The following is a 22,565-nucleotide window of genomic DNA, read 5'->3' as shown; positions in this document are numbered from 1 at the left end:
CCAGCTCTTTTTTATTTTCTCAACTTTACTTTTTAAATTGGTACATATTTATCGTACATACTGATTGCATTCATCATAGGGAATTTATACCTGTACCTAATATATCTTAGTTCTTTTTTGGTAATATTTGTAAAAGTGAATTTTGGAACAGGCCCCCTAGAAAGCCCTTTCCTGTGGAACGTGTTTGTGCATATTCAAAGTGTGGTGAACTGTTTCTTTATTAGCCATAAAAAGTTTTGAATGCAGATAATTTAAAGAGAAATTTAGAGAAACATTTCTATTCTGTATTAAGTAAATTATGTTAAAATAGTATATAATAATTTGAGTACTACTGCTACTTGAATATAGAAGGGGACTGAATAATTTTACATGGGACAAAAAAATTAGAGATAAAATTAGCCTTTGACTTGCTAATTTAGTTTGCACTCAGATACCCATGTGGTGTAAACTTTAATGCTATAAGGTTAATATTTCAGTTTCACAAAAAATATTTTTTCATATGTATATAGTGTTTCCTCAATTCTTTCAAGGCTGAGACTGTATTTTATAATTTATATTTTTCGTATAACTTTTTATACTTGAAATGGTATTTGTTAAACAGTCATTAAAAAGTTAGCAGATGAAAAGATTTATTTTAAGGGAGTCATTTTTAAAGGTTAAGCCTATGAATTTAAGGAATAGTGTAGCATTCTGGAAAGAGCATGTGATTTCTCCAACAAACCTGTATATATCGTGGTTTAGTTATGTTTGTGAACTGAGGAAAGTGTTTTATCTTTTCTTTCTTTCTTTTTTTAGTGTTTATCTTTTCTGAGGGTTGATTTCCTCTTCTGTAAAATGGAGCTAGTACTTAACTAATAGGTAGTGGGCTGATTTAAATGTGATTGTGTAGGGAAAGCACTTGGCACATACGCAGATTCAGTAAAGAGTAATCATTCTTCTTCTTCTGTACTATATTTTACAACTGTCTGTGAGTACTTCTCAAGGATTTTTGATGGCAGTTACTGTAATAAATGTTTTTGGTCATCACTCAAAACAAAAGTTGGTACAATATTATTTACTCTCCTACCTAAAATAAACTCTGTGTTCTGTTGTACAACTAAAAAAATTGCCACTAAAAATTACTTTCATGGTTCATTAATGAGTTGCAACCCTGATTTGTAAAGCATGAGCCTACATCAGCATCTTGTAACACAGTACTCTAGTTGACGGTTTTAATCATATAATGACTCTGGGATAAATTAGATTTTATACTGTATGGGGACTGTATGTTAATTTTAGGCTTACTGTGTTAGTTAACATTAGGTTAGCAAGGAAAATTACTGAGTGTACTTCTTTACCATTACAGGTATTTAAACTCTATGCTAATAAAGAGTGATGTATATGACTTTTTTCCTCAATGATCAGATTATGTCTCCTTAATTTTTTTTATTTTAAAGAAAATAGTACAAAAAAAGAACAATAGCAAAATACAAACAAAACAATGCAAGGACTTTAAAAATGATATGGGGTTTCAAACCAAATGATAGGGATTAACAGTGGTTGTTATATTACATATTTTTATTTTCAATGAAGTTGCTTAGATTACCAGATGTAAGAATAGATTGATAAAACATTAAAGAGAATAAGAAAATAATAATTTAAAAGAACATTAGCGACAATACATAGTTTCACTAGACAAGATTGTAGGAATTCACCAGTGGTTGTTATGCTGCAAATGGTTGTTGTCGCGTAAGGTGCTCAGATTACCAGATGTAAGCATGCATTTTTGCCTGGCTCCCAAGCTTGTGTCTTCCTAATCTTTTTGGTAGCATTCCTATGAAGTAGATTGGAGCAGATGTTATTTTACTAATGGAGGTATCTAGAGAGAGGAAGATTATGGTAGAAAATCTTGTCAGTTAACTTATAGACTAGAACTGACAGATTTAGTGTTCAGTATTCTGCCCATTTATTCAGTCTAAAAATGGTTGCAAGGGTTTTATTTACATCTTGTAAATTTCAGCCAGAATAGACATTGAAGTACCTTCCCACGATAACTAGAATTGGGGCTTGCCACCATGGGTTAGAAGTGACCCACTGGCACCGTTGGTAAGAATAAGACCTTTGACTATTTCAAAATATGTGAAGTGTCATTTTGCAACACTAAATCATGTCTGAAACCCTTTTCTTCTCTTTCTGTAGGGCTTCATATGTCCCCAGTGTATGAAATCTCTTGGATCTGCTGATGAGCTTTTCAAACACTACCAGGCAGTGCACGATGCTGGCAATGATTCAAGCCATGGAGAGGCTGAGCTTGCTCTGAAACGGTACGTAGCATGATGGTTCTGAAGGGCGGTACTGCTATGGGTGTGCACGTGACACCATTGATTAGTCATGATTAGTTTCTGAAAATAGTAATGTTTTACTATTATTTGATGTAAAATCTCAATCTGACTTAATTTAGCATGGGCTTTCTCTCTTATCATTATCAGTCTATGACTGGGAACTGTCTCATTTGCAACATGGTACATAGATTGTTTTTAGCTATAAAATTATGTAGAAAGCATCATTTTATAGTAAGTTGTTAAAATAATAAGTTTAGTCAAGAATTACAATTTGATTAAAAAACTCATAATCACCAGAATAATAAGCACATGCATTGTTTTTCCTGGCAGTTTAGTTTGATCACACTGATTGATTGATTGATTGATTGACTGAGATAGGGTCTCATTCTGTAATTCAAACTGGCCTTGAACCCATCATGTAGCCCAGACTAGCCTCAAACTCACAGAGGTCCTCCTGCCTCAGCCTCCTTAGTGCTGGGATTATAGGTGTGTACCACCACACCCAGCTTTGACCACTTTTAAAACTAAAATTAAGCTAAAATATGTAACTACTTAGAGCAGACTTCAACAATGTAACTTTGCTTTTCTTTTGCTATTGTTGAAAAGATTAATTTTTAATGTTTATTTCGTTCTACTTATAAAATATTTTTCATGCTTTTTAAAAAAAACAATTCTTTGTTGATGTATCTGCTATAACATAAAAAATACTAAATAAAAGTATTATGCTTTTATTAACTTTCTGGTTGATACATAACATAGAACTATATATATATATATATATTTTTTTTTGTTTTTGGTTTTTTTTTTTCTTTTTCCTTTTTCTCACTATTGGGAATTGAAGCCAGGGCTTTGTGCATGCCTGGGCAGGTGCTCTGCCCCTGAGCTACATATGTCCCTAGATGTTTTAATTTTGGTTTTTGAGACAGGGTCTCACTAAGTTGCCCGAGTCTAGCTTAGAACTTGGATTCCTCTTGCCTCAGCAAGGACAGGTTGTTTCTGTGGTTTGTAATCCAACAGGAGAAGATGTTTTTGATATCCAGAACGATAATCCTGAATGTGTTTTTTCCTGCAGCTTCTCTCCTGCATTCAGGCTTAGCATGGTTTACTTAACTTTTTTTATTTTTTCACTCTGAGTCTTAGATAAGGGGAGCAGAATAGGAGAAGTTTCTAAAGGCAGAGCTTTTATATTCAGAATAGGAATAGCCAGTGTTGCTAGAGCTGCGTGAATAAGAGAGAGAGTGAGTTGTAAGACAGGAACCAGATAGATCTACCGGTGTTGGAGTCCTTGGTGATGAGTTTAGATTTGACACTAACCGCAGCAGGAAGCCATTGAGACTTACTGTTGGTAAATTAGTAGAAGACATTTTGCTTTTGCTTCAGGTACTTGACAATCAATTATTTGATTATCTCCATGAAAAAATGTTTGTTATTTATAAACCGTGAGCTTTAGGAATAGAATTATTTTTAAGATATGTATGTATGTATCATTATACAGGAAATCTTTAGGAGTACTTTTATAAGAAATGAGAAAATTGTTTAGAGTTATTGTTTATTAAGAGACCCAGTTAAAAACTAAAGGGCATTAACTGTCACTCCACCCCCCATTCATGTTTAGAGACGACATAACACTGCTCCGGCAAGAAGTCCAAGACCTACAGGCTTCGCTTAAGGTAAAATTAAAAATGATTGTGCTTACTTATTTTCAGTGTTTCACATAAGATGTCTGTTACAATTTACTAATTAAAACTTTTTTCTTTAGGAAGAAAAATGGTACTCAGAAGAATTAAAGAAAGAATTAGAAAAATATCAAGGGCTGCAGCAACAAGTAATTGCTTTTTACATACTTGAAGCATGTTTACTAGTTGTTTATTTTTTTAGTGAAAATTAAGTCTAATACCTTTTTGTAAGTAAGTAGCCTAATATAAATAACTTACTAATTTGTTTCCCTGTAAGTTCTTTGTAATTTTAATTACTGGAAATAGTCACACTGGAAAGGAAGCTGTAACTTCTTAAAGATATTCCATTAAGAATCATTTACCTGTTTTTTTAAAATACAGACTTACATTATTCTGTTTTTCTGGCAGTGTATGTAAATGGTTAAAAAATACAGATTCAAGTAATAGTGAATCTCTTCAAAACATGCTTTTGAATTGGAAATAACTATAATGTATATTCGTAGGGAAAGAAATGTTCGCTGTTTATATTAGTGACAGTATCTGTGTTAGTGAAGAATTTCTGAAAACATGGGAAAACTGTTCTGCTGACAATGTTAGGTTTTTAAAAAGCCGAATAAAAATATATGTATGGTGCACACATGTTCTCACACGCATACAGTCCTGTGTCTTAATATGGGCATACATTCTGAGAAATCTGTTGTTGGGGGACTTCATTGTTGTGCAGATATTACAAATTTCAGTTGCATAAAACTAGATGGTACAGCCTGCTACACACAGGCTTTATGGTGTAGCCTGTTGCTCTCGGGGTACACACCTATACGTCATGTTACTCCACCGAGAACTGTAAGTAGTTGTAACATAATGGTGTTTGTGTGTCTAAACATAGAAAAGGTACAGTAAAGACACGATATGAAAGATGAACACTTGTATATGTGTTTAGAGGGCACTGCTGTGAGTGGAGCTCCCAATAATTGGCAATTGCTCTGGGTGAATCAGTGGGTCTCTGTAACTTTTTCCTCTTTTAACCTTTTAATCTTTTGATGTGTTTTGTTTTGTTTTGTGTTTTTGAGACATGCTCTCACTATGTAGTCCAGGCTGGCCTCGAACTTGCTTGCATCCTCCTGCTTCAGCTTTCCAAGTGCTGAGATTATAGGTACACAGTACAAGGCTTCACTCTTTTTTCTTTTTTGTTTTTGACAGGGTCTTGCTATGTAGTTCAGGCTGGCCTTGAACTCACTATGTAGCTGAGGGTGACTTCAAACTCACTTTGATCCTCCTGCTTCAGCTTCCCCATGCTGGGATTACAGGCATATGCTACCATGTCAGTCTTTTTTTTTTTTTTTTTTTTTTTTTCCGGTATCGGGAATTGAACTCATGACCTTGCACTTGCCAGGCAGGCGCTGTGCTGCTGAGCTAAATCCCTAGCCCCCGTGTCAGGCCTTTTAATCTGTTAAACTTTTGGATTCCTGTATACCTAGTTTAATACAAATACACTGCCAGGGCTTTTTGTATGTTAGTCAAATGCTGAGCCACTGAGCTACACCTCCAGTCCCTAAAACCTTTTTTTTTAATGTGGTAATAGTTCAATGGCACATTTTTGCTTATGCTAATTTTCAATATTATAGGTGCTTTTTGCAGTTACGATAATGGGATGATCAAGGTCTGATTTCACAAATTAGATGGTTTATTGCCTCACAAAGAAATTTTTTTAGGTTCACAATGCCTAAAGAGGCACCGGATAACATGAACAAATCTCATAGATCTGTCTATAAGGGTAAGATGAACAAGTCTCACAGGGAATACATTCACCATATGAGTTATATTAACCATGCAGTGAGTGAGCTTGGAAGCCATTCAAGTCTGATGACTCACTTATGGTGGAAGTGGGCTCGGGGGAAGAAAGTGAAGTCTGATTATTGAAGTCTCAGGTGAACCTTTACAAACAGTTTCCTAGGAGCGACACTTTTCAACTCTGGAGAGAGCTTTGACATTAGGAACCCTTGTCCCTAGAGGCGTGAAGGCATTGGTGGGTATGACTTGAGAGTTCAAAGGCTAGCAGGGTATGGCCCTATTATAGCTTGAGTTGTGAGTCTTCCAGAAGCAGTCCACAGACAGCTGCCTGCCATGGCTCAAGTCCCAGTAGCTGTCAAATTCAATTTTAAGTCCATTCGTTGTGATCATAGCTCACATATGGAGTATGATAAGGTTTGAAGTCACGTTCTTAAGAGGAGGGGCATTTTATTATTTGTTCCAGCACTTACAGGATTTAGGATGCCATCTGCTATAAGACCCATAATAATGGTTTTATGTGCATTAACATATGAAAAAATCTTCCTTCAGGACTGACTGGTGAACTGCATTTAAATCATTACGCATCTGCCTGGTGGCACATTAGGATCCAGAAGAATAACTACCAAACTTGAATTTCCACCAGAATTTTGCTACTTGGCATGCCATTGTCAGAGCCTGGATTTTCACAGCCTGACTTTCAGACATGTTTAACATTGGCAACTGTATGGTGTTGTCGTCTTCCTTTAATGTATTTGTTTGTGTCCCTTGTCTTTATTTAGGAGGCTAAACCTGATGGTTTGGTGCCTGATTCATCAGCAGGTAACGTAAAACATGTGGCACATATTTCATGTTTCTCTTATTTCTCATCCCATTTTTTCTCGATCACTGCTAAAGGAATGTTGTTTGTAGTTTTACTTTTTGACTCTAAAATAGTAGTGATGATGCTCATATTCTAGGGTTAGAAAATCACCTGTGCACTTCGTAATCCCATTAGCTAACTAAAATCTTGCGTTTTTTTAGTTCCTTGTATTCTGAAGTTAGCAGTGAACTTCTGGAATATTGTGTCAATATGATCACTTAATGAAAATTTAATTCCGTATTAAAGAATTGTAGTCTTTGACCTTTGAAGTAAATTGATGGGAATTTACTAGCATCTACATAACTATTTAAGTGGACAAAAGCTCAGTGAATAGTCAAAATTATATTTTGAGATTAGCTGTTACATTTAAGAGATCTCTTTTTATCAATTTTTTTTTGAGACAAGGTCTAACTGTGTAGTGCAGGGTGGCTTTGAATTTGCTTATGTAGCCCAGGCTGCCTCGAACTCACGGCTGATCCTCCCGCCTCAGCCTACTAAGTGCTGGGATTACAGGTGTGCACCACTACTCCTGGCTAAGAACTCTCTTTTTAAAAAGAGAATAAAGTAGGAGAAAAATATATTTCTTTTTGGTTATTTGATGGATATAGAAAAATAACTGAAATATGAAGTCAGGATAACTTTTAAAAATAGTTATATATTATTTGGAGGTGATTCAGAATGTTCATTTATGTTTATAAATTATGATTTGTACCTTAAATGAATGAGATATACTTAACTCTTCTTCTTTTATTTTTTAATTTTTTTTGTCTTTTTGGACAGACAGGGTCTTGCTATGCAGTTCAGGTTGGCCTTGAGCACACTTTGTAACCCCGGGCTGGTCTCGAATTTGTAACAATCCTCCTGAGTGCTGGGGTTACAAGCATGCGCCACCATGCCTGGATTACTTAATTCTTTTATTTTCTGAGACAGGGTCTTGTTGTGTAGTTCACTCTGTAGCCCAGGCTGGCCTTGAACTCGAGGCACTCGTTCTGCCTTAGCCTCCTGAGTGCTGGGGTCATAGATGTGTGTCACCACCCCTCGCCCAGATGTGCTTAATTCTTGAAATGTGAGAGTGTTATACTTGTAGGATAATGAACTCATGCTGTCTTACTGCTACAGTGATTATAAGTAATAACAATTTAGTATATGTAATTGACATTGTATTTAAATCACTGCTGTATTTTTTTGTGTAGAACTACAGTCTTTGGAACAACAGTTAGAGGAAGCTCAGACAGAAAATTTTAATATTAAGCAAATGAAAGATTTATTTGAACAGAAAGCAGCCCAACTTGCTACTGAAATTGCAGGTAAATCGAATCAGACTTTTTTAGCCAATAAATCAGTCTTGTTACATTTTCATCCATATGCATCCTTGGGGGGAAAAATCCCCAGTATTTTAGTGTAATAAAGTACTTATTATAGACTATAGTGATGATTAAGGGAATTTAATGATTTAGAAGCTTTATAAATTTTTTTTTCCGTAATTATATAATATAGTAGAGATTTAACATTTGGGTATGATTTCAATTACTTATACTTTTTTTTGAGACATAGTCTCACTATGTAATTCAGGCTAGCCTTGAACTCACTGTGTAGTCAGGCTGGCCTTGAATTTGCAGCAATCCTCCTGCCTCAGCCTCCTGAGTGCTAGGATTATAGGCATGTACCACCATGCCAGGGTACATGTTGTATTTTTATTGTATTTTATTGTATTTATTTATGGTTTTTTGAGACAAGGTCTTGCTATATAGTTCAGTTTGGCCTTGAACTCACTGTGTAGCCTCAACTGGCCTCAAACTCATGATGATCATCTTGCCTCAGCCTCATGAGCGCTGGGGTTATAGACCTGTGCTGCCATGCCTGGCTTATGTTGTAGTTTTAAATACTATGTTCTTCTGGGTAAAATACTGAGTTTGATCAACCTACATTGAAATGCTATTAGTAACTTAGTGTTCGGTAAAACTTACTTATTTTAGTTTTTTAAATTTGTGTTAGTGTAGTGCATAATGATTGCATTCATCATGGGGAGTCGGTACGTGCACGTAACACACCTTCATTCTTTTTATTTTCCTTTCCTTCCCATTTCTCCTCCCTTTTCTCTCTTTTTTAGTGGGTAGAATTTATGTAGATAAAAATGCAGTTATTTCAAAGTTTATCTAATGTAATCAGAAGTACAATTTTATTGTGTATATTTATGGTTTTTTGAGGAATATGTATTAAAATTAGAGTGAAGTATGGATATCGAGAATAATATACAAGGATTTATAAAAGTTTCTTTCCTTAAAGTTAATGTTACGAAGCAAGTGTTTGTATTACTTTCTTTAATTAGATGTTAAGTCAAAGTATGATGAAGAAAGGAGTCTTCGGGAAGCTGCTGAACAGAAGGTGACACATTTGACAGATGAATTAAACACAGGAGCAGCCGTCATTCAAGATCTGAAGACTGAACTGGTAATTTAGGAGCCTCTTACTGAAATTACTTTTATACCATTCTAAATTAAGCAAAAATACATACTTTGAATAAATTTTTAAAAATAGAAATAAAAAATTTCCTGTATTATGTTATCTATACGTACATACTATATGTGATCTTCTATAGAAATGGACTGTGGTACATAGTATTACCTTAACAATTTTGTGTTTCTGACTATTTATGTCTTCTAAATGTTTTCCGTATACCCTGTGACCCTGACGTCCCTTGCACTTTGTTTTATAAATCCGCCTGCTTCCCGGTGAATTCCTTTCGTATTTCTGTGATTGATACCCTGCTTCCACACTCTCCTCAGGCTTACAGACCTCTCATCCATCCTTCAGTTTCTTTCCTCTCTTTAGCGTTCAGTAAGCGTATGAACACATGAATCAAGTACGTGCAGCCTGCTGCAGACCCTTTCCCTTCCACCCCTCCCTCCATTTAGTGTTTCTCTGTAATGTATAATGTGTGCCTTCACAGCTTCAGAGACCTGGTATAGAAGATGTTGCTGTGCTAAAGAAAGAACTGGTCCAAGTTCAAACACTAATGGATAATATGACCTTGGAGCGTGAGAGAGAATCTGAAAAACTCAAAGATGAGTGCAAAAAGTTACAGACCGAATATGCTAACTCAGAGGTAATGAACTGTGATCGATAGTATCATATTACTGACCAAAGCCAAAATTTGAAAGTTATCTTAGTGGCTTATTTTTTTGTTAGTCCCTGTTGATAATACATGATGAATACATTGGTTGTAGGGAGTTGGTACATGTATCTATTGGATCTTTATCCTTTTTACTTCCTTTCTGCCCTCCCTTTGCCTTTGTTATTTGATCTGAGTAATGAGCTATAGTCATTATGATCTGGTAGTCAGTATTGTTTACTTTTGCTTTAAAAAACTAGATACTTGGAATGCTTGCACAGTACTTGGTTTAATAAATGAGATGTATGTGGAGAGATGATTTTTATTTTATTTTATATATTTTTGAGACATGGTCTTGCTCTGCAGTTCGGGCCAACCTTGAACTCATTGTGTTGTCCAGCTGGCCTTGAACTTTTGGCAGTCAGCAGGGAGAGATGATATTTAAAGTTAAATTTACTCACAGGTAGTTTATAAATGGCAATTGAGTTTACCTCAGGTAGGAGTAAAAGGAGAATGGTATTATTTTGTACAATGTTACTAGTGTTGTTTAGGAAAAATATTTAGGAAATATTTATTTTCTAAAAAGCTTATTTCTAGTTGATAGACACTGAATTATGTAGTTGAAAGACGTCTTAAAATGATCTAGTCTAGCACTCCATCCGAGACTCACCTTTATAGCAGCCCTGATGCAGTCTGCAGTTCTTGCTGGGACATAGGTGCTGCATATGTTTTCTTCAGTCTGTCATTCTGTTGAATAACACGTGTCTCCTTGTAACCACATGCCTTTAGTTTTCTTCTCAACAATTACATAGGATGAATTATTAGTCTTTCTACTTGAGATATTTGGTGACTGTTCATGTTTTTCTTTTTTTTTTTGGTACTGGTAATCGAACTCAGGACCTTGCGCTTGCCAGGCTGGCACTGTGCCACTGAGCTATATCCCTAGCCCCTCAAGTTTTTCTTAAAGAACAGACATTCTTGGTCTGTTATTTCTCAGGTCTATTAATTTGGCCTGTAAATTGCATATATGTATAATTATGTCAGTGTATGACAAGGTTTAAAATATATAATAAATGTATTGCTTAAAATGCTAGCCCTTTTCTCATTGCATTATAGAATATATTTTGTTACGACTACTATTATTTGTAGTCCTCAACTCTCTTATGTGAAGTGGATCTCCATTTTTCATATTTTGGCGACAGTTCAATTTGCTTTTCTGATTTAAAAATTTTTAGCTAGTGATACAAAAGCTATTCTAGTTATAAATAGTAGCAAGTGAGCAAATTATGTGTAAAAATAATATAAATAACACATCTTTTTTGGGGAGGTACATGAGATTGAAATCCAGCCTTCTCACTGTGAGCTACCTTTTCAGCCGTTTTTTATTTTTGAAACAGAATCTTGCTAAGTTGCCCAAATTGTGCTCAAACTTGTGATCCTCTTGCCTCAACATCCCAGAGTGCCAGGATTGCAGGGGTGTACCACCACACCCAGCTAATTGATCCTTTATTTTCCTTTCTCCTTTTTGTTTTTTAAGTGAGGCAGCGTCTCACTATGCAGTACAGGCTAGTGTTGAACTCCAGGTGATCGTTCTGTGTCAGCCTCCCAAGTGCTGGGATTACAGGCATGCGCCGCTGTGGCTGGGTCTCCAGGGTCTTATTGTGGGAAAATGGTGAGAGTGTATGGGCTTCATCTGCATAGGGGTGAGCGGCTTTGCACTAACTTATTTTAGATGTAGATTTCTCCAAGTGATGGCTTCATAGCCCAATAACACATACTTCCACAATTTTTCAAATAATTTTAAGGGATTCATGAACTTACTCAGAATTAGTTAAAAGTTTTTATTCTAGTGGTATCACCAGTTAACCTATAATTATGAATGTACAGTCAGAAAGATCTGAATGAAAGAAGTTTGATGAAGGTTAGTCCCATTTGAAAGGGGTTTAACCTGGATGAATCCAGTTATTTATTTGTACTAGTTATAAGAATTACTTTTGACTAGATCTTGGAGCCTACTGGTGTTTCTCAAATTAAAAACATTCCACTCTTTTTTGATTTAAAAGTTCCTTTAAATGTTATTTGAAATTAAAAATAAATGTAATATGGTGACTGAAATTGAATCAAAATACGGGTGGTTTTACAAAATCTGCTCAGGGCCTTTGCATTGAGCTACATCCACAGCCTTTTCTATTTTTAGGATGCCTGGACTGGGCTTGAACTTTCCATCCTCTTGCCTCAGCCCCCAGAGTGCTGTGGTTACAGGCATGTGCCTCCATGCCTGGGTAGAATATATCCATTCTTTGAAAGTGTAGCACTCTCTGACCTTCCTCAGATCAGAGTTAGGAGTTACACATGTACTTGTTAAGCATATTAGGAGGAAAAGGAATTTACATATTAACTTGCATGTGAGAAATATATGCACGACCATAATATAACTTGGTAATGAGAAAATAATTTGGTATTGTGTTTAACAATTACCATAGTTTAAGTGGGGGATGGTTGTGCACCCCTGTTACACCAGCAGTCTCAAAGCTGAGCCAGCAAGTTCGCTGCATTCAAGGCCAGGTTGAATTACGGCGGGAGACCATCACTAAAAGAACAAAAAAACCCCAAAAACAACAACAAAAAAACAAAATAAAAAACCCCCCATAGTTTAATTTAGAAGGTTTTTATAAATTTATATTTTTATTCATTTAGATGACAATATCTGTAATGTAAGATAATTTAAGGTGAAAAAATTATTACTAGAGTTATAAAATATTGGAGGATAAAAGAATTTAGTGTCCCCTTCCATTATCCTCCCATAAACAGGGCTAACTGTAGGGGACGATTATCCTCGCCCGCAACCCAGAAAAGATGTTTCTGCGAAAGAAGGAAAATGGTTTAGAAATTGTTTTCTTACCTATCAGTATCATTCAGGTTTTCATAAAAATCTTTTAAGTATTTTGAAATAAATTTAAAAAGAATTTATTGTTATTAATTGAATAGGTAATTTAATATTTCACTATATTTTTAATGAAATAAAATGACATTCATTCTCTACTTAATAGATACACAGCTATCAAGTGATGTTAAAATATTTTAATAATTTTAGCAGCAGCATACAGTCAGAATCCTACTGCTGTAAGAAACTTTTGGGGGAAATGCTAGGGATACTATGCCAGGCACTTTAAGTACATGATTTTAATTTTTTCTTATATCCTATAAGTTAAGTATTAGCTCTTTTTTACATACAGGGATCTAAGGCCCAGAGAGGTTAAGTAATTTGTTCAAGGTTATACACCTGTCATAAAGAAACTGGTGCTTTTTTTTTTAAGAAGTTAATTTTTTTTTTAAAGAAGCTAGTGTTTGAACACAGGTCTTATCCAAAGCCCTTAGTCCTTTCTGTATAGCATGTTGTCTTTATCTTTAGGTGGTCTGATGATTGCCTTATAAGTAAATTTGCACTATTAATCTTGCCCAAATACTTACTTTGCCAAGGTATATGTTGTAATATTTATATAATAACTTGAATTTTTTTTTGAGTTGTATCTTACACTATTCCCATGTGAAAAAAATTTCTGTCTAATCGCTTCATCTCACTTGTTTGTTCATAAATTCATTTGTTTTTTAGCCCCTACTTTCCTGGAATGTTACGGATTTTATTAATTTATTGAAATTTACTTCTGTTTATTCTCAGCTAAGTGTGTTGATAAATTTACTGCTTACAGAGCCTACTAGGAAAGGTTTTATTATAGATACTGCTTTTACTGAAGCTAAGTATTGGTATCAAAAGCAAAACGCAGTCAGAGGATTAAGGAAGCTGAAGATGAGCGGACTTGTGACTGCTGTCTCTGTCTGGGGCTTGGATGTGTAGCCTGATGTGCATTATTGCAGGCGCCTTTGTGCTTCTTACTGTCATTGGACGATACTCTGTGAATTCATTGAGTCAGTATATTTCTAAAAGGATATTTTTTCATCCTGAAAGTACTTAATAAATTGTCTTATATGTTGGAAATTGAGGATTTAAATGTTGAAATTTTATTTCTAAAAATCTGCATCATTGAAAATATCAAAGCTGTCATCAGTTTATCTTTGGTGTGGTCTTTTAATGAGGACAAATTTTAAGGAATTTTATTTGTATTCCAAGTAAACACATTTGAATCCTAGTTTTAATATCAAAACTCAAGTAGGCGTGGAATAAGTATGATTATACTTATGCATAGGTATTAAAGAATATTTCAATATCTGAAAATACTGTAATTTAAGAGATTAAATTTCTAGGTATGTTTGGATATTTTTATTGTGTGCTCTATATGTACTTTTGTCAGTCTTGTCTTCCACCTTTCATCCATCATTTTATTTTTTTTCTGCTTTCTAATGGAGATGCTAAAATTTGAGGTAATGTGTGTTTGGAAGGCTTTTTAATGTTATTGTTATCCTTAGTAAACCAACTTCTATTGTCATTCGGTAGTTTTGTGTTTTAACACAAATTCAGAACTTCAGACATGCTCATTTTGTTTTGTTAATGAAAAAAGTTTTCAGTCACTTTTAAATGATTGTTTTCTAGATATTAAGACAATTAACTGTGATTCTAAAGCATCAGCAGAATGTTAGTTTTGAAATACTGTTCCTTAATTATTTTTTAATTTCAAAGTTTAATTTCAAAGTTTAATTTCAAAATTTTTTAAATGTTAGTTTTGAAATACTGTTCCTTAATTATTTTTTAATTTCAAAGTTTAATTTCAAAGTTTAATTTCAAAGTTTTTTAATTTCAAAGTTTTTTTAGTAAAAATTCATTCAGTAGCACAGCATCAGGGAAATGTAAACTATAGCGTCTAGTATATTACTACTGTGAGAATAAATATGGATTAATCCTTGGCAGTGTAATCACACATTTTTTAGAAGGTATTTGTTGAGCACATACTAAGTGGCAGGAACCATTTTAGGTGTGGGAAATACAACACTGAATAACATAGTGCCTGCTTTCATAAGATACGTATTCCTTTGTGGAAGTCTAATAGTGTAAAGTAAACCAATCCTGATAAAATGTCAGGCAATAAATGCTGTGAAGAAAAAAGCAGGATATGGGCTGCAGTGGAGTAGGGGGTAATAGGGACAGTTCAGATAGATGGTCAGGGAAAGCTCAGGCAGGATCTGAGTAAGGAGAAAGGGGAGAATTTGGGTAAAGCAGTGGGAGTGAGGATCCTTGGGAGGAAGTTCCAGGGAATGTTAAAGTCTGACGTACAGATGAGTTTATTAACTCACCTGTAAAATAGTGAGGAAAGTCGTTGTGGCAAGAGCAGAGATCTTTCTTTTGAATTTTACCCCAAGTGAAAATTTGGATTGTGGTATCCAGGAATTCAGTCCATAGCCAATTGATTTTTTTTTTGATATTGTTGTTGTTTTTTGAGAGATAGGGTCTCACTATGCAGTTTAGGCTGACCTTAAACTCACTGTGTAGCCCATAGTGGCCTTGAACTCATAGCAATCCTCCTGCGTCAGCCTCCCAAGTGTTGAGATAGGTGTGTGCCACCATGCCCGGCTTGGCCAGTTGATTTTGAGGCCGAAATATCCTGGCAGAAGGGCACGATGGAGCAAAGATGCTAAGTTCCATGGTGGCCTACAAGCAGAGCAGGAGAATGAGCCAGAGCAAAGGAAGTGAAAAGCCAGATATGAAGGTCATGCCCCTGACCACCCAAACTCATCCTGAAATGTGCTGCACCGGTCTCCAGGGTGGATCCCAAAGCCAACGGAGTGGACACTCTCTCTTGTCACAGTTGTACACATATATCCTGAAGTATTATATGAATATTTTCATATGTTTGTAAGTATATATAACACTGAAACATTGTGTAAATATATAACCACAAAACTATTTGATAGATTGTCTTTTGTAGTACCAGAGTGAACTTCCATAGTACCAGAATAGACACATTTCGATGAACGTTTCCTTAGAAGGTCAGGCCATGTGCCTCTCAGATATGTTGCCTTTCCTAAAAACAGTTTTGAAATTTCTTTTGAGTTTAAATCAATTTGGGAAACACTAAAAAATTTGTTTCATTAATTTTGGTTATTAAAATAAGCCTAATTATTTGCTCATTCATTTCATTCATTTACCTTGTTTACTAGGTGGTTTCCAGAATTTAAAACCAAAGCTACTATAAATGGTTAAAGATACATCTTAAAAAAATAAGCTATTCATATTTTTGGAAGGGTTTTCCAAAAGAAGAGCAGTAAAGACCTATTGAATAATGGGATTCTTGTCACAATAAATTAGTTGCCTGCTGATGTTTCTTCTTTGAAGATGAAACACTTTATTTGTAATATATGTTATCTATTGATATGCTTATTAAGAAAAAATTTATTTATTGTCCGTATTGTAAAGTGTATTCAGTAATGAAGAATATAGGTAATGAAAGTAACTAACTTTAAGGTTGTAAAAAGTGAAGCCTACAAGCAATATTAGAAATATACATTTTTTTTGTTAGTGTCATTTTTAGGAAATTATACCTAAAAGGCAATACTTATTCTTTCCATAGTTGAACTTTATAGTATAGAAGTTTGTATTTCCAATGTGATTGTTTACCTGGCTTTCTTGTACATTTTTTAATGATCAAATTATTGTTTTAATAATAAACATTAATTTTCATTTTCAAGAAGAAGAAAAAAACCTAAAGCAAATTCATGGCCAGCTACTATACCTGGCCATGAAGTGCTCTAGCTTAATGAAACTACATGAAGTTCTAGTTTGGTAGCTTCTTTAGACAAATACATTTTTATTGCAATCAGAAAGGTACCTCATCAAGATAGAATTGTATGTTTGCATGTACATGTCTTAAAAGAAAAGGTTTATACAATAGAAATTGAAAAAAAATGTAGACATTACTTACTTACTCTCATTAAATTCAGGAAGGTTTAAGTATAGAGTTTCTAAACTAGTGAATTGAAGTTCGAAGTTCATTGTTTAGTTCAGACAGATAAAGTAAGATGCCATTTCATGTGTTATTAGATAAGTGAAACTGTACACTTTAGATAAATTTTAAAAATTAATTTTAAACTAAAGACAAGGGTGTGAAATTGCAGTGAGTAATGGGATAAAACAATCAGAGTTCCAAATATTATTTCAGTGTAACTGCAACAACAGCAAAAAGTTATGTAATCTTACAGCTTTTGTTACTTCTGTTTCCTTTTAGCTTGCTCTAAGTTCTATTCTGTTTTATTTTTTTTTAAGGCCACAATAAGCCAGCTAAAGATTGAACTTGCCAAAGGCCCTCAGGAAGTTGCTGTATATGTGCAGGAACTACAAAAGCTTCAAAGTTCACTTAATGAATTAACACACAAAAATCAGGTGAGAGTTTTAAAAATTATATTATAGTGATAAATTGATTTTATTTATCTCAGATTTCAACCTTGTATATTTTATTTGTGTACTAGCACAAGATGGCTTACATTGTGTGTATTGTTTTTAATATTAAGTATATTTACATAGTTATACAAACCGATCTCTAGGCTTTTTTTTTTGGTCTTGTAACACTGAAATTTATACTCATTAAACAGTGGCTCATTTGTCACTTTCCCAAGCTCTTAGCAACTACTGTTTTTTAAAACCATTTTCTGTGGCTTTTACTATCCTATTTTTGTGTGACTGATTTTGAATCTTAACATTCTAATGGTTTAATCCATGTAGATGGTACTGGGGGTTGAATCTGCATTGCTTGGCAGGGGTTCTATTACTGTCCTACCACCCAACCTCGAGATTTCTTTTTATGAGGCTGCTAATCTCATTTATGAGGGCTTTGTCTTCATGACCTAGTAAGTCTCAAAAGCCCCTCTCCTTACACCATCTCCTCAGGGGTTAGAATTTCCACATAAGTGTTCTGGGGAGACAAAGACATTGAGGTCATAGCTATAAGATATGTGAAAGTTTATTTCTGAGATCTCTACTGCGCTGGTCTCTCTATCTTTATGCCAGTACCACACAGTTTTTGTAGCTGGGTAATTTTGAGGCTTCCAATGTAAATCTTTTAAAAAAATTTTTAATGGTAATACTTTTTCCCTTGTTTTTTTATAAATGAGTTAATGTTCATTAACTCATTTATAAGCAGTTAATATTTCATTTTGGAGCAGAGGCATATTGATAAATGTTTTTACCCATCTGTCTTTCTTGGTGGTGAAGGAATAGGAAGTATTAAACCCTTTTGTACAAAGAAGTAGTTAAGCCTAATATTTTGGTAACCTTATAGCAAGAGAAAAGTCATGAAGGAAAGAGAATGATAGTAGGGAAAAGAAGAGATAAATATAATGGGCTGTAAATATTAAGCTTCTTGCCAGCAGCCCTGTGAATGAGCTGGAAGCACACCCTCCAATTCTAGCCAATATTCAGAAACTGTGCTCTGGCCAGCAGCTGACTACAACCTCAGGAGACTCTGAGGTGGAACCACCCACTTAAGCTGCTGATCTGTAAAAGCTATGAGATGATAGATACTTAGTTGCTGCTGTTAAAATTGAAGGTAACCTTTTCCTTATGCCCTTGGCTAGCAATTTTCTTTATATTTTCAAAATTATTAAATACTGCAAAGAGCTTACCTTCAAGGGGCTGGGGAGGAGAGTTTATATCTATAGATATTTACTGTAATTGAAAGGAAATGTAAGAAGTTTTAAAAAGATTAAGCCATTAAATAACATTTCAAATGAAAAATGACAGATTTTCCAGAGCACAAGAATACAGCAAGATATATACATACATATATATATATATATATATATATTTCCCTTCTTTCTTTCTTTTCTCATTTCCCTCATCCCAGTTGTTCTTTTCTTTTAAGCAGTTTCTTTCCCTTTCATAATATTTATTGTACTTTTCAGACTTTATTTATTCTTTTAGTTTCTTAAACTAGGCAGGCAATACAGTGTTTATACATTTGGGTCTGATTTATTTCAGTTATGAGTATGGTCTCTAGTTACATCCATTTACCTATAAAAACCTCGAGTTTATCTTCCTTTGTAGCTGAGTAATACTCCATTGAATAAAAATACCACATCTTTTTTATCCATTCCTCAGTTGATGGGTATGTGGGTTGTTTCCAAGATTTAGCTATGGTAAATTGCACTGCTATGCCCATGGGTGCACATTTATCACTGTGGTATATATACATAAGGTAGCTAAGATAATTGTACTACTAATTTCTGTTGGTTTATTGAAAGGAACAGTTAATACTTAATTTTTTTGGCCAATTTGGTAATATGAACAACTACTTTGAAGATAACAATGTACAATATAATAACCATTGTTGATTTCCTATCTTGTTTTGAAATTTGGTATTGTTTTTAATGTTTTTTAAAATTTTTATTGTCTTTTAAAAAGCTTTAAAAAAGAATTCAAGAATAATGGTAATATTTTTGCAAACCTCTTTAATGTTTGAATTACTATAGGTAGTTTCTCATGTCTGCTTTTATATTCAGTTTTTTTGTGATAATGTTGAAGTAAATGAAAAAAATTCAGTCTCATACATATATAATTGGAAAGAGGAGGAATGTTTTAATAGCCTGTTCAGGTAATTGTAGATATTTTTACTTGGTACTATAGTAAAGTTTGATAAGTGATAGTTTCTCAATTGTTAGAGTGTATTATCTGAAACTGTATCAATGGCTTTTTTGTATCCTGTAACATTAGAATTCATTGTCCGTCTTGCCATTTTTAAAAAATTTTTTATTTTTCCGTCTTGCCATTTGAGTGGGTCTTCTCTAGTGTGTGACTTTGTAACAACATGATTAATCACATGGAAAATATTGGCTCACTGAGCTATTCAGATCTTCCAAATGTTGACGCATTTCATTGCACAATTAAGAAACCCCCACATTCATCAGTATCATTGTAAGTCTCAAAGTAGGCTTTTAATTATGTGAGTAAGTGGTTGGGCTTGAAGTCTTGGGTAAGTTTTTAAATTCTAATTTCATTTGAACGTTTGCTGAGGATGTAGTTCAGTGGTAGAACGCTTGCCTAGTATCCACAAGTTCCAGTATTTGATCTGCAGTACAGGAAGGGAGGAAGAAAAGAAGGAAGGGAGGGAGTGAGAAAGGAAAAAAAGAAAAAAGAAAGTGAGCTTGAATTTTATCATTGACATCTGTTCTTTGCATTCACAGATTCTCCTACACAAATCTGAATGGTATTGTTTGTCATTCTTTCCAGCAAAAGTAGTATTTCAGAAAAAGAGAAAAGACTAGTTCTGTTATAACTCAATTACATGAGTGCTTTTCTTTACGGCTGTATTATTCCTTGATGTGCAGCTGAAGTGGTCCATTTATGCCTCCTGTTTTTTCCCAGCATTGTTCTTCGTTCTTGCTACCACAAATATTATGGCTATGAATATTCATACATAAGCCATACATATTTGTATAAGAATTTCTGTGTTACACTGTCTCTAAGTAAAATTGCAGCATTGTAGGGTACACACATGCTCAAATTTACAAGGTGACCTCGAACATTTCCAAAATAATTATGCTAGTTTACCATCTCTCTACCAACCTTAGTTCTGACTAATTTTTAAAATTTAATCTTTCTCAGGCTATGTCTTTCTGTAGTAAACCTCTGCACATTTTCCCTTTTTCTTTCACCTGCCAAACTATGTATAGAAAATTTCTGTCTAACAACCTAACTTTGTATTCCTTAGTTTGATTTTTAATTTCTTTGAATCCAGAGTCAGTTTCTAGAAGGATATATAGTGTAGCAGTTTGCTTACAATTTAGGCGGGTTTAATCTGTGATATAGTTTGAAACATGAAGTTATTAACAAAGGGCATAAATTGATATGAATAGCTGTAATGTGGATTCATAAAGATTTTGTTTTGTTTTGTTTTGTTCCTTTGATACTGGGAATCAAACTCAGAACCTTGCAGTTGCCAGACAGGTGCTTGTGCTGCTGGGCTATAGTTATATCCCCGGCCCGACTCATAAAGATTGTATCTGCAGTTGTCCCTTGGTGTACACAAGAGATTGGTTCCAGGATCCCTGCCCCAGAGCAAAATCCTTGGATGCTGAACTTCTGTCTAAGGAATGAAGTTGTATTTTCATAGAACCTACACACCTTCTCCTGTATACTATACTTCAGATCATCTCTGGATTACTTACAATATCTAGTGTAATGTAAATATTACATGGTTGTTAGAATTTTAATCTGTATTAGTTTTTATTGCATTGTTTTGGCCTCAGATGTTATCATTGCACTGTTGAGCTGAGGATCCTCTAAGCATGGAGGGCGAGTTGTGTCTACTCAAAACACAGGCGTGTATGCGCACACTAAAGGAAGTACTCTGGCTGTTTTGTGGATAATAGAATTTGTATGATTTAGTGTGATTAAAATGAAAACTTTTTAAAGATTAAGGAATAATAGATCTTCTACTAACATTAATGATGTCTTACATAACACTTAGTGGTTTTTTTCTCCCAAGGGTCAACTAGGAGTTGAGAAATCACAGAGTTGCATCTGCCTTTTCTCATTGTCCTTGCAGTTGGCCTCCCTCCTCCCTCTTCCCTCTTCCCTCTTCCCTCTTCCCTCTTCCCTCTTCCCCCCATCTCTAATAACCCTCACTGTTGGCAGTGGGAATACCCAGGTGTTTTAACTTTGGAAGTCCCTGTACACTGTCTTTTAAAGACTGCTCTGTAAAACGCCTTGGGCAGCTCTCTGGGTCGTAGGCATGATCAGGGTAGACAGGGAATATGGTGGTATAGATGGGAAAGAGAATTGTTTTTGTGCTAATATCAGGGTATTTAGCTTTAAGGCAGCTTTTTTTAATTTATAAAAAATAAAATAAATTTCTTAATAACAAGAATAACTATAGTTAATGCATGGTGTATCGTAATCTTGAAAGTTCTTACTCAGAGTACAAGATCTTGAAACTTTAAAATAAGAAAATTGCAGAAACAAAAATTACTTCAAAATTACTTAAAAGTCCTAAAGTTCATTTTAATGAGCTATTTTCATATAAATTCTGAACAAAATTATACTGCTTATTTAAGACTACTCATATAAAGCAGCTCATTTTAAGAGATTGAGTTATTTTTTGAGTGTCACTTATCACCCCTTCCTTCCCAATAGTCTCAGTTCTAAGATATTAATAGGCCACCATGGGAGCCAGGTATGGTGTGTAGTCATTGCGTTGCAGTGTGTCTCCCCTGCATTGCAAGCATAGTTGGCCTGGCACACCTGCAGCTGCCATGTCCACATTTGCACCAACTCGGATGCGAATAAAGAATTCACGTACCCTGAACGTGTGCAGGGTGTTTTCCCTCTTGCCATTATCCCATAAATCATGCACTATCACAGCTGTCTGCATAGGATTTACATTATGTTAGGCATTATTAATCTAGAGATGGTTGAAAGTATACAGGAGAGCGTTTGTAGGTGACGCATAAACCCGCACCATTGTATGTAGAGACGTGAGCATCCTCAGATCGTGTTACCTTCAGGGGCTCTGCACCGCTGGCCCATGGCTACCGAGGAGACTGCAGTAGACTGCAGTGGCCCCAGAGACGGATTTAAATTCCAACTGTGCCCCTTACTGGCCAGTTTATTTTCTCTTCTGCTAGGGTAATATCATACCTGTTTGCCTCTGAAGACCGATACGAGTAGAGATGTGCTTATTTGGCCTTTAATATGTACCTCAGTGACTTTATTTCTTGCGAGTGTTTTGACAGCAGGCTTGGGTCAAATCCGAGGATCAAGTTTTCCTGACTGCTTACACTAGATCCACAGGGGAGTTTGTAGGAGACATAACTTTTTAGTTGAGTCTTTAGTGATGTTAAGAGACCTTTCACTTGACAGAAGG

General features: G+C 34.8%; 1 protein-coding gene across 1 annotated transcript in view; it reads left to right on the top strand.

Moving 5' to 3' along the window:
* The window catches only part of Eea1 (early endosome antigen 1), a 199,222-nt gene that overhangs the window by 130,015 nt on the left and 46,642 nt on the right, over positions 1 to 22,565 (top strand). Inside the window, exons 3-10 of the mRNA XM_013518252.1 lie at positions 2,179 to 2,303; positions 3,937 to 3,991; positions 4,081 to 4,146; positions 6,568 to 6,607; positions 7,841 to 7,954; positions 8,977 to 9,098; positions 9,598 to 9,753; positions 16,973 to 17,089. Coding sequence (XP_013373706.1) covers positions 2,179 to 2,303; positions 3,937 to 3,991; positions 4,081 to 4,146; positions 6,568 to 6,607; positions 7,841 to 7,954; positions 8,977 to 9,098; positions 9,598 to 9,753; positions 16,973 to 17,089 — 795 coding nt within the window. The remainder of the gene's footprint in view (positions 1 to 2,178; positions 2,304 to 3,936; positions 3,992 to 4,080; positions 4,147 to 6,567; positions 6,608 to 7,840; positions 7,955 to 8,976; positions 9,099 to 9,597; positions 9,754 to 16,972; positions 17,090 to 22,565) is intronic.

This window comes from Chinchilla lanigera, unplaced genomic scaffold (assembly GCF_000276665.1).
Source record: "Chinchilla lanigera isolate Chin_1 unplaced genomic scaffold, ChiLan1.0 scaffold00004, whole genome shotgun sequence".
Taxonomy (NCBI): domain Eukaryota; kingdom Metazoa; phylum Chordata; class Mammalia; order Rodentia; family Chinchillidae; genus Chinchilla; species Chinchilla lanigera.
This window is presented reverse-complemented; position numbering and strand designations above follow the sequence as displayed.